Source organism: Bos indicus x Bos taurus, chromosome 29 (assembly GCF_003369695.1).
Source record: "Bos indicus x Bos taurus breed Angus x Brahman F1 hybrid chromosome 29, Bos_hybrid_MaternalHap_v2.0, whole genome shotgun sequence".
Classification (NCBI taxonomy): Eukaryota; Metazoa; Chordata; class Mammalia; order Artiodactyla; family Bovidae; genus Bos; species Bos indicus x Bos taurus.
In genome coordinates this window covers 9,397,864-9,411,042 of record NC_040104.1, presented here as the reverse complement: position 1 = coordinate 9,411,042, position 13,179 = coordinate 9,397,864, and the positions used below count along the sequence as shown (strand labels likewise).

The 13,179-nt window shown below is 40.7% G+C and overlaps 1 protein-coding gene across 1 annotated transcript in view; it reads left to right on the top strand.

Moving 5' to 3' along the window:
* Positions 1-927: 927 nt before the first annotated feature.
* LOC113886323 (solute carrier family 22 member 9-like) overlaps positions 928-13,179 on the top strand; it is a 30,385-nt gene continuing 18,133 nt past the window's right edge. Inside the window, exons 1-4 of the mRNA XM_027532432.1 lie at positions 928-1,571; positions 2,565-2,668; positions 12,181-12,335; positions 12,437-12,605. Of these exons, the coding sequence (XP_027388233.1) occupies positions 1,170-1,571; positions 2,565-2,668; positions 12,181-12,335; positions 12,437-12,605 (830 nt within the window). The 5' untranslated portion in view covers positions 928-1,169. The remainder of the gene's footprint in view (positions 1,572-2,564; positions 2,669-12,180; positions 12,336-12,436; positions 12,606-13,179) is intronic.

The following is a 13,179-nucleotide window of genomic DNA, read 5'->3' as shown; positions in this document are numbered from 1 at the left end:
AGGAGAAAGGGACAACAGAAGATGAGATGGCTGGATGGCATCACTGACTCGATTGACGTGAGTCTGAACCCCGGGAATTGGTGATGGACAGGGAGGCCTGGCGTGCTGCGATTCATGGGGTTGCAAAGAGTTGGACACGACTGAGTGACTGAACTGAACTGAACTGAATTACTTTACAATATTGTATTGGTTTTGCCATACACTGACATGAATCCGCCATGGGTGCACATATGTTCCCTATCCTGAACCCCCCTCCCACCTCCCTCCCCATCCAATCCGTCTGGGTCGTCCCAGTGCACCAGCCCCAAGCACCCTGTATCAAGGACTGATGCTAAAGCTCCAATACTTTGGCCACCTGATGTGATGAGCTGACTCATTGGAAAAGACTGTGATGCTGGGAAAGATTGAAGGCAAAAGGAGAAGAGGACAACAGGATAAGATGGTTGGATAGCATCACCAACTCAATGGACATGAATCTGAGCAAACTCTGGGAGATGGTGAAGGAAAGTGATGCCTGGTGTGCTGCAATCTGAGGGGTCTCAGTGTTGGACATGACTTAGCAACTGAACAACAACAATTTTCATTGTGTTGATTTTCATTGATCTGATTTGAACTGAAGCAGTTACTGGAAGAGAAGGGTTTCATCATATTTTACTTGTTTTAATTTAACGCAGGATTATTTTCATTAACTCTTTTAATAAAGATTCAGTATAACTGAGCAAAAATCTACTTTCACTTCTTTTCACACACAAAAAGTCATAAAGCACTTAACATTTGAGTCTCACATATTACACTTTGAAAAAGGACTGTGCATGCAATATAGAAGGTTGTTTTAGTTTATTTACTAGAGAATCTACAAGTCAAAGTTCAGTGCTACTTTGGATCTTGCTGGAAGAATTTTTACAAAGTAAACATGTAACAGATGTGATCATCAACAGCTAGAGTTACTCAGCAATTATTGATCTCTAATAAATCGCTAATTACTTCCCTGACCTTAAAACAACAGAGAGAAACAGCTTCCACTATCCTGATGGAAGAGCCAGTTGAGGAGAAAGTGTGGCCAGGATCAACACACACTTAGTGTGACATTGCAGCTGGAAATATTTTTTCCCTTGAGCTTTTCTAGATAGTCATTTTGCCTCCTTTTGAGGACCACCTGCTCAGCCTTGATGGCCTTTCAGGACCTTCTGGATCAAGTTGGAGGCCTGGGGAGATTCCAGATCCTTCAGATGGTTTTCTTTTGTATCTCTAGCCTCATAGTGTACCCTCACATCCTACTGGAGAACTTCACTGCAGCCATCCCTGATCATCGCTGCTGGGTCCACATCTTGGACAATGACACTGACTTGGCTAATGACACTGGGACCCTCAGTCAAGATGCCGTCCTGAGAATCTCCATTCCACTGGACTCAAACCTGAGGCCAGAGAAGTGTCGTCGCTTCAGCCACCCCCAGTGGCAGTTCCTTTACCTGAATGGGACCTTCCCCAACATGACTGACCTGGACACAGAGCCCTGTGTGGACGGCTGGATGTATGATCGAAGTTCCTTCTCCTCCACCATCGTAACTGAGGTAAGAGGCCCCATTTACCTCTTGTGAGTACATGATCTGGGTGATTAGGGGTAACAGAATAATGAACATGCTTCTAGCCTTTAGTCACTAGGTAGGTGTTCATTTTTCATCCTTTCAGGAAATATTAATTGCCTCTCTATTAAATGCCAGGCACCTACATATTTAATGAGTCTGCTGCTGCTGCTGCTGCTAAGTCGCTTCAGTCGTGTCTGACTCTGTGTGACCCCATAGACAGCAGACCACCAGGCTCCACCGTCTAACAAACTCCAAAATAGAAATGAACCCTTCTATTATAGTACTTTTATTCTTGGGATGACCAAAGTCTAAACAAGTAATTTATGTAATGTGTTTAAAATGTTATACCAGGTCAGTAATGCTCATCATTTGATTGTATATTACAAATATTTACTGACTGATGAAAAACTCCATTCCAAGATTATATTCTGGAGCAGTCATACTACATCTACTATAAAGTTCTAATCAGTAAAATTTTATATCTCCTCAAATGAGTTCTCTCTGTGGCCAAGACTGAGAACTACTTAGTCTGATGTAAGCTGGAGATTACTAAAACCAACAGATTTAGAGTACACTTCCCTAAGGAAGCTTTGTTTAAATGAGACCTGAACTAATGCAGAAAAAAGAAGCTGAAGAGGGTGAAAAGGCCCAAAATATTGAACTTTGCAAGTTATGTTAAGAAGTTTTGACCAGATTTCCACTGAGAGATTGTTTAAGTTTATTTTTTATCAGAGGATAATTGCTTTACAAAGTTGTGTTGGTTTCTGCCATACAACAATAGAATAAACCCTAAGTATACATATGCCACTCCCTCTTGAACTTCCCTCCCACCCCCACATCCTACCCCTTTAAGTTGTTACAGAGCACTGGTTTGAGCTCCTGGTGTTATATAGCTGCTTCCCACTAGCTATTTTACATATAGTAATGAGATTTTAAGCTGCTGTGAAGCTCTGCAGTGATGGTGTCCTTCTCTTTCAGTGGGACCTGGTATGTAAATCTGAGTCACTGATCTCAGTGGCTAAATTCCTAGTCATGAGTGGAATTCTGGTGGGAGGCATCATATATGGTTATTTATCAGACAGGTGAGTATCTCTCAATCATAGCTTTCTTTATTCTCAAGTACTTTCAGCTTATGAATTATTCTTTCATTAAGAAATATATATATTTCAACTTAGTTTTATGAAGCATCAATCATAACAATTGAGAAGTGTTTTATTTAACTTTGAATAATCATTGTGTCCATATAGTTAAATACTCAGAAAATTACAACAAAAAAAGAATACTTGTTACAATTACTTCAGTATTACAAATACTTCAGTATTCTTGCCTTGAGAACCCCATGAACAATATGAAAAGGCAAAAATATAGGACACTGAAAGATGAACTCCCCAGGTCAGTAGGTGCCCAATATGCTACTGGAGATCAGTGGAGAACTAACTGGAGAAAGAATGAAGAGATGGAGCTAAAGCAAAAACAACACCCAGTTGTGGATGTAACTGGTGATAGAAGCAAGGTCCAATGCTATAAACAGCAATATTGCATAGGAACCTGGAATGTTAGGTCCATGAATCAAGGCAAATTGGAAGTGGTCAAACAGGAGATGGCAAGAGTAAACATTGACATTTTAGGAATCAGCGAACTAAAATGGACTGGAATGGGTGAATTTAACTCACATGACCATTATATCTGCTACTGTGGGCAAGAATCCCTTAGAAGAAATGGAGTAGCCATCATGGTCAACAAAAGAGTCCAAAATGCAGTACTTGGATGCAATCTCAAAAATGACAGAATGATCTCTGTTTTTTTCCAAGGCAAACCATTCAATATCACAGTAATCCAAGTCTATGCCCTGGCCAGTGATGCTGAAGATGCTGAAGTTGAACAGTTCTATGAAGACCTACAAGACCTTTTAGAACTAACATCCAAAAAAGATGTCCTTTTCATTACAGGGGACAGGAATGCAAAAGTAGGAAGTCAAGAAACACCTGGAGTAACAGGCAAATTTGGCCTTGGAGTACATTATGAAGCAGGGCAAAGGCTAATAGAGTTCTGCCAAGAGAACGCACTGGTCATAGCAAACACCCTCTTTCAACAACACAAGAGAAGACTCTACACATGGACATCACCAGATGGCTAACGTCGAAGTCACATTGATTATATTTTTTGCAGTCAAAGATGGAGAAGCTCTACACAGTCAGCAAAAACAAGACTGGGAGCTGACTGTGGCTCAGATCATGACGTACTTATTGCCAAATTGAAGAAAGTCGGGAAAACCACTAGACATTCAGGTATGACCTAAGTCAAATCCCTTTTGATTATACAGTGGAAGTGAGAAATAGATTTAAGGGACTAGATCTGATGGACAGAGTGCCTGATGAACTATGGATGGAGGTTTGTGACCTTCTACAGGAGACAGGGATCAAGACCATCCCCAAGAAAAAGAAAAGCAAAAAAGTGAAATGGCTGTCTGAGGAGGCCTTACAAATAGCTGTGAAAAGAAGAGAAGCGAAAAGCAAAGGAGAAAAGGAAAGATATACCCATTTGAATGCAGAATTCTAAAAAAAAAATAGCTAGGAGAGATAAGAAAGCTGAGGAACAGTGATCAATGCAAAGAAATAGAGGGAAACAACAGAATGGGAAAGACTAGAGATCTCTTCAAGACAATTAGAGATACCAAGTGAACATTTCATGCAAAGATAGGCTCAATAAAAGAACAGAAATGATATGGACCTAACAGAAGCAGAAGATATTAAGAAGGGGTGGCAAGAATACACAGAAGAACTATACAAAAAAAATCTTCATGACCCAGATAGCCACGATAGTGTGATCACTCACCTAGAGCAAGACATCATGGAATGTGAAGTCAAGTGGGCCTTAGGAAGTATCACTACAAACAAAGCTAGTGGAGGTGATGGAATTCCAGTTGAGCTATTTCAAACCCTAAAAGATGATGCTGTGAAAGTGCTGCACTCAATATGCCAGCAAATTTGGAAAACAGCAGTGGCCACAGGACTGGAAAAGGTCAGTTTTCATTCCAATCCCAAAGAAAGGCAATGCCAAAGAATGCTCAAATTACCGCACAATTGCACTCATCTCACACGCTAGTAAAGTAATGCTCAAAATCCTCCTGCTGAAGCCAGGCTTCAGCAATACATGAACTGTGAACTTCCACATGTTCAAGCTGGATTTAGAAAAGGCAGAGGAACCAGAGACCAAATTGCCAACATCTGCTGGATCATCAAAAAAGCAAGAGAGTTCCAGAAAAACATCTATTTCTGCTTTATTGACTATGCCAAAGCCTTTGACTGTGTGGATCACAATAAACTATGGAAAATTCTGAAAGAGATGGGAATACCAGACCACCTGACCTGCCTCTTGAGAAACCTGTATGCAGGTCAGGAAGCAACAGTTATAACTGGACATGGAACAATAGACTGGTTCCAAATAGGAAAAGGAGTATGTCAAGGCTGTATATTGTCACCCTGCTTATTTAACTTATATGCAGAGTACATCAAGAGAAACGCTGGGCTGGAGGAAGAACAAGCTGGAATCAAGATTGCCGGGAGAAATATCAGTAACCTCAGATATGTAGATGACACCACTCTTATGGTGGAAAGTGAAGAAGAACTAAAGAGCCTCTTAATGAAAGTGAAAGAGGAGAGTGAAAAAATGGGCTTAAAGCTCAACATTCAGAAAACTAAGATCATGGCATCCAGTCCCATCACTTCATGGCAAATAGATGGGGAAACAGTGGAAACAGTGGCTGCCTTTATTTTGGGGGGCTCCAAAATCACTGTAGATAGTGATTGCAGCCATGAAATTAAAAGACACTTACTCCTTGGAAGGAAAGTTATGACCAACCTAGATAAGGTATGTCCAGTCAAGGCTATGGTTTTTCCAGTGGTCATGTATGGATGTGAGAGTTGGACTGTGAAGAAAGCTGAATGCCAAAGAATTGATGCTTTTGAACTGTGGTGTTGGAGAAGACTCTTGAGAGTCCCTTGGACTGCAAGGAGATCCAACCAGTCCATCCTAAAGGAGATCAGTCTTGGGCATTCATTGGAAGGACTGATGTTGAAGCTGAAACTGGAATACTTTGGCCACCTGATGCAAAGAGCTGACTCATTTGAAAAGACCCTGATGCTGGGAAAGATTGAAGGCGTGAGGAGAAGGGGATGACAGAGGATGAGATAGTTGGATGGCATCACTGAGTCAATGAACATGAATTTGGGTAATCTCTGGGAGTTGGTGATGGACAGGGAGACTGGCATGCTGTGGTCCACAGGGTTGCAAAGAGTCGGACACAGTTGAGCGACTGAACTGAACTGAAATGAATTACAATCACAATATTGTGGGACTTATGTAATCACCCCAGGGATATAGATACACAAATGGAGAGAATTAACCAGTGTGATAAGTGCCATTTTGTCAACACTAAGTTCTGCATACAAGATACAGAAGCAACATCTCCATCAGACCTGGAAGCATTTCTGGACAGAATTTAGAGAGGGAATGCCATAACATATTAATTTGGAAATTAACAGCTATCTATGGGAACAGAAAGAAGATGTTCAATGACATGGGATTCCACTTCTTTGCAGACATCATATGGCTAAATGTGTTTTTAGCCTTTGCCATGAGTATTGTATTGATTTGTTCCTAAGCTCTGTTAGCTGAATGGTTATGGATGCTCAGAGAATGGTCATCACATCATAGCTGCCCATGTGTGATGGGTATAAATCCTATTAAACTAAACATAGGGGCACACAGCAATGTGTCATTGGTGGTCTATTGAAAAAGTATGCCATAATTTTGATTTTAATTTTTGCAAAAGCAGTTCTCTAAAGATAAATTTGACAACCATACAATTAATCCAGTAACTGCTATTTCAACATCTTTAAGTCCTGTGACAATACTTCTGAAGTAGACAATCATTGCCACCACTGAAGTATGTCTCCCACAGACATATTGGAGAACTGAGGAGAGTCTTATCATCCATCTGCATAATGGTAACTTTTGCTCAGCTAAAAACTATGAAATTGGAATTAGTGAAGCTCAGTCGTGTCTGACTCTTGTGACCCCATAGACTATAGAGCCCATGGAATTCTCCAGGCCAGAATACTGGAGTGGGTAGCATTTCCCTTCTCCAGAGGATCTTCCCAACCCAGGGGTCTAACCCAGGTCTCCCACATTGCAGGCAGATTCTTTACCAGCTGAGCCACAAGGGGAGCCCAAGAATACTGAAGCCTATCCCTTCTCCAGAGGATCTTGCAGACCCAGGAATCAAACTGGGGTCTCCTGCATTGTAGGCGGATTCTTTACCAACTGAGCTTTAGGGAAGCCCCTATGAAATTGGAATATATCATAATAAATGTAAATTAGAAAACAGTTCAGAATCAGAGTATTCACTTTCAACAAACCTGTAACCCAGGCATCTGTGAAAATGTCATGAGAAAATGCAGAGATCAATATTCTTATTGAGTTATAATTGACAGATACAACTATATATATTTAAAGTATACAACATGATGTTTTGACATATGCATACAATATGAACTACATTATCTGTATCTATTGAATTGGTCATACTATTTTTATCCTTCTTTCTGTTAACGTGATGTATCACATTAATGATTGTGTATGTTGAACTATTCTTGCATCCCAGGGATAAATCCCACTTTCCACTTTATCACTTCAGTTACTCAGTTGTGTCCAGCTGTTTGCAACCCCATGGACTGCAGCATGCCAGGCTTACCTGTCCATTGCCAACTCCCAGAGCTTGCTCAAACTCATGTCCATTGAGTTAGTGATGGCATCCAACCATCTCATCTTCTGCATCCCCTTCTCCTCCTGCCTTCAATCTTTCCCAGCATCAGGGTCTTTTCCAATGAATCAGTTCTTCACATCAGGTGGCCAAAGTATTGGAGCTTCCGCTTCAGCATCAGTCCTTCCAATGAATATTCAGGACTGACTTCCTTTAAGATTGACAGGTTTGATATCCTCACTGTCCAAGGGATTCTCAAGATCTTCTCCAGTACCACAGTTCAAAAGCATCAATTCTTAGGTGCTCAGCTTTCTTTATGGTCCAGCTCTCACATCCATACTACTGGAAAAACCATAGCTTTGACTAGATGGACATTTGTCAGCAAAGTAATGTTTCTGCTTTTTAATATGCTGTCTAGGTTTGTCATAGCTTTTCTTCCAAGAAGCAAGCATCTTTTGATTTCATGGCTACAATCACCATCTGCAGTGATTTCAGAGCTCAAGAAAATAAAGTCTGCCACTGTTTCCATTGTTTCCCTATCTATTTGTCATGAAGTGATGGGACTAGATACATGATCTTAGTTTTTTGAATGTTCAATTTTAAGCCAGTTTTTTTCACTTTCCTCTTTCACTTTCATCAAGAGGCTCTTTAGTCCCTCTCACTTTATCAGGGTGTATGATTCTTTAAGTGTATCATTAAATTAAGCTTGCTAATATTTTGTTGCTTCGTGATTGGTTCTTAGGAGGTTGTATGTTTCTGGAATTTATCCATTTCTTAAAGGCCATCCAATTTGTTAGCATATAATTATTTGCACTGCTGCTAGGTCGCTTCAGTCATGTCCGACTCAGTGTGACCCCATAGACGGCAGCCCACCAGGCTCCCCCGTCCCTGGGATTCTCCAGGCAAGAACACTGGAGTGGGTTGCCATTTCCTTTTCCAATGCATGAAAGTGAAAAGTGAAAGTGAAGTCATTCAGTAGTGCCCGACTCTTAGTGACTCCATGGACTGCAGCCTTCCAGGCTCCTCCATCCATGGGATTTTCCAGGCAAGAGTACTGGAGTGGGGTGCCATTGCCTTCTCTGTAATTATTTGTAGTACTTGCTTATAATCCTTCGTATTTCTGCGGTATCAGTTTTAATGTTTCCTCTCATTTCTGATTTTATTCATTTAACTCTTCTCAATGAAGAAGTCTAGTTTTTTGTCAGTCTAGCTAATAGTTTGTCAATTTTGTTAATTTAAAAAAAAACTCTGCTTAATTGATATTTTATATTTTCTAATCTCTATTTTATTTATCTCTGCTCTGATCTTTGTTATTTCCTTCCTCTGCTAGCTTTAGGTTTAGTTTCCTAGTTCCTTGAGGTGTAAAGTTGGGGTGCTAATTTGAGTTCTCTCTTTTTTTTTAATTTTATTTTATTTTTAAACTTTACAATATTGTATTAGTTTTGCCAAATATCGAAATGAATCTGCCACAGGTATACATGTGTTCCCCATCCTGAACCCTCTGCTTTATAGACTATGACAAAACCTTTGACTGTGTGGATCACAATAAACTGTGGAAAATTCTTCAAGAGATGGGCATACCAGACCACCTGACCTGCCTCTTGAGAAACCTATATGCAGGTCAGGAAGCAACAGTTAGAACTGGACATGGAACAATAGACTGGTTCTAAGTAGGAAAAGGAGTTCCTCAAGGCTGTATATTGTCACCCTGCTTGTTTAACTTTTATGCAGAGTACATCATGAGACATGCTGGGCTGCAGGAAGCACAAGCTAAAATCAATATTGCCAGGAGAAATATCAATAACCTTAGATATGCAGATGACACCACCCTAATGGCAGAAAGTGAAAAAGAACTAAAGGGCCCCTTGATGAAAGTGAAAGAGGGGAGTGAAAAAGTGGGCTTAAAGTTCAACATTCAGAAAACTAAGATCATGGCATCGGTCCAATCACTTCAAGGCAAATAGATGGGGAAACAGTGGAAACAGTGTCAGACTTTATTTTGGGGGGCTCCAAAATCACTGCAGATGGTGATTGCAGCCATGAAATTAAAAGACACTTACTCCTTGGAAGGAAAGTTATGACCAACTTAGATAGCATATTAAAAAGCAGAGATATTACTTTGCCAACAAAGGTCTGTCTAGTCAAGGCTATGGTTTTTCCAGTAGTCATGTATGGATGTGAGAGTTGGACTGTGAAGAAAGCTGAATGCCAAAGAATTGATGCTTTTGAACTGTGGTGTTGGAGAAGACTCTTGAGAGTCCCTTGGACTGCAAGGAGATCCAACCAGTCCATCCTAAAGGAGATCAGTCCTGGGTGTTCATTGGAAGGACTGATGCTGAGGGTGAACCTCCAATACTTTGGCCACCTCATGTGAAGAGTTGACTCATTGGAAAAGACCCTGATGCTGGGAGGGATTGGGGGCAGGTGGAGAAGGGGATGACAGAGGATGAGATGCCTGGATGGCATCACCAATTCGATGCACAAGAGTTTGGGTGAACTCTGGGAGTTGGTGATGGACAGGGAGGCCTGGCGTGCTGCGATTCATGGGGGTTGCAAAGAGTCAGACGAGACTGAGTGACTAAACTGAACTGAACTGAATATGCACAATCTTTAAAAAAAAATGATACAAATGAACTTATTCACTAAACATTGACTTAGAGAGTGAACTTATGGTTTCCAGTGGGGAAGTGTGGGAGGGAGGGATAGACTGGCAGAAAAAAAATATAGTTCAAATCATTATTTCCTATTGATTTTCCATTTCCATTTTCCACTGTTGAAAGTGGTATTGAAGTCCCCTGCTGTTATTTCACTATTGTCTATTTCTGCCTTCAGATTGTTAATATTTGCTCAGTCTCTTATTTTGCCCTTCTCTTAATTTGTCTTTCTGTTTCTCTTCTTCTTTTGGGACTTCCACAATGAGAATAGTGTTTTATTTGTTGGTGTTCATAATCCAACAGACATTCTGTACTCTCTTTAATATTTTTTCTTTGTTCTTCTCTGATTGGAAATTTTCAAATGACTTGTCCTTGAGTTCATAGATTTTTCCTCCATTTTATACATCTTTTGTTGGTGCTCTGTATATTGTTTCACTTATTGTATTCTTCAGCTGTAGAATTTGGTTCATATTTATCATTTCTAGCTCTCTGTTCAACTTCTTATTTGTTCATGTATTATTTTCTTAATGTCATTGAATTCCCAACCTGCATTCTCTTGTAGCTCATTGAGTTTCCTTAAGACAGTTTTCTTGAATTCTTCATGAAGCAGTTCAAAGACATACACTTATTAGAGGTCAGTTGCTGCAAAACTATTCTGTTTCTTTGTTGGTGTCCTGTTTCCTTGATCTTTTATGTTTCTTATAGTGTTGTATTGATATATGCACATTTCACAGAACAATTACCTCTTCCAAACTTGATAGACTAGGTTTGTTGGAGAAAGACCTTCACTTGCGGTGGAGTGAGCAGGTACCAGCTGGGTGGGGTGTGCCAATTCCAGCTGTGAGGAAGGTCCAGGAGTGTAGTCTCCATGAAGCTCCACCAAGTGAAGGCTGCATTGGTAGCAGCCCTCTAATATTATTGGTGCAAGGGCTGTTTTGGGTACGGATGCCTACCACATCTTTCCTCAGAGTGTGCTGGTCATTTTGCCCTTGATAGGAGGTGTAATTGATGTTGCAAGGTTCACAGCCTGCACTGAATGTTGGGTAGATCCTCCTCTTTGCTCCGTGACCGTCATAGCCCTGTCAAGGGTGGGATCTGATCCCCAGTTGTTGGAATAGAAGCCCTAAGGGTCAGATTCCATAAGGCTCCATTGCCCTTAAGTGCAAGCTTTGTGCCAAAGGAAGTTAGTCCTATAGCAAGTGGGGCCTGTGTGATCACAGTGAACTTAGGTACCTCCCATGCAGGCATTCACAGTTCTGCCCAGTAGCAGCCCAAATTTTCATCCCTTCTCTTGTGTTCATCCTAACGCAGTACTATAGTGGCTCTGGGAGCTGGCGTGAGCAGCTGCAGGGATCAAGGTGGCTGCCCTGCTGCCTGGGACTTTGGGGGCTGCCTCTTTAAATCCCTCTTTTAAAATATTTGCTTCTGTGTTTCTTCCTTCTCCATCTTATCAAATTCCTCTCAGCATTTTCTAAGTCCCTCTGCTTCTGTCATGACTGTCTTCTATATTGTTTTAGAAGGAAACCTGTTGCCCAAAGCCAACAAACCCAAAGTCAGCAAGGAGGGTCTCGTATGCAACCCATCAGCCACTGTGATGGATTTATTCCACAGGCGTTGTTTTCAAATAAGTTCTGTTGTAAACTGTGAGCCTAAATTAGCAAGTACAACTTTAGATTCCCTGAGTGTAGGTTTTATACAGAATCCCTATGCTAAAGGCATGTGTTAGTAGAAGGGACAGTTATAATATTTTAAAATTCCAAAATTTGCAACCTGCCTATATGGTTTAAATTGGTGTCAACCCAATACTAGTAACAGAAGAGAGAAGAGGCTTTGATACATTCAGTTTCTGTTTACACACGGGAAGTTTGCTTCTCAGATCTGCCATTTATTGTTGATGCTTTAAGGATTCATTGCATCTGCCTGCAATAAGGGAGACCCGGGTTTGATCCCTGGGTTGGGAAGATCCCCTGGAGGGCAACCCACTCCAGTACTCTTGCCTGGAGAATCCCATGGACGGAGGAACCTGGTGGGCTACACTCCATGGGGTCGCAAAGAGTTGGACACGACTGAGCGACTTCACTTTCACTTTCTAAGGATTCAAAGTGCTTTCTTTTTGCTAGTTTTTACAAGAGGTTGTTATTGTTCCTATAGCCTAATTTGGTGCTTTCTTTCTCAGGTTTGGGAGGAAGTTTATAATCAGGTTGTGTTTCCTCCAGCTTGCCATTGTTGATACCTTTACAGTCATTGCCCCCAATTTCCTCATTTACTGCTCACTACGTTTCTTGGCTGGAATGTCTGCTACATGTCTCCTGACAAATAATGTTTTGCTCAGTAAGTCAATGCTTTGTATCTTCAGTGTTTTCCAAGTCTTAACTCTGACCTTGAAATTCCATGTTTATTTAAATAAAATTTCCGCTTGTGTTTTCTTTCAGCACTGGAATGGACAGAGCCCCGATTCCAAGCTATGGCAACAACACTGTTGATGGCTGCCACTAGTCTGGGACAGACAATCCTTGGAGGCCTGGCTTTTGCCATTCGAGACTGGCACACTCTCCAGCTAGTGATGTCTGCACCACTCTTTGTTTTGTTTCTGGCCTCAAGGTATGAACTTCTTTCCTCCTCTGTCTTGTGAGAGTCTGGGGTGAGAATGTACATGGAATCAAATACAAGAATTCTGTTTGGTCCTGGTCTATCCCTGAGTATTGAAGAAGGAAATGGCAACCCATTCCAGTATTCGTGCCTCAAAAATTCCATGGACAAGAGCCTAGTAGGCTACAGTCCATGGGGTCGGAAAGAGTCAGACATGACTGGGTGACTTTCACTTCACTTCATACCTGAGTATGTACTTTCCTTATATGTACCCCATGTACATTCAAGAAGCAAAACAGGTAGAGTTGCCAGATAAAATTAAAGACATTCAATGAAATTTGAATTTAAGATAACCAGCTAATATTTTTGTGAAATTATATCCCAAATATTGTAAGATACATAATTATACTGAAAATTGTTCATGATTTATATGAAATTTCTAGCTGGGTTTTGTATTTTTGTTTGCTACTGAATAAAACACAATAAATCCCATTGTATTCAAATTTCAAACAAGCAACAAATAGTTTTTTATCTAAAATATTGCATGGGGCATAGTTCTAATTAAAAATTTACCTTTTTTACTTGA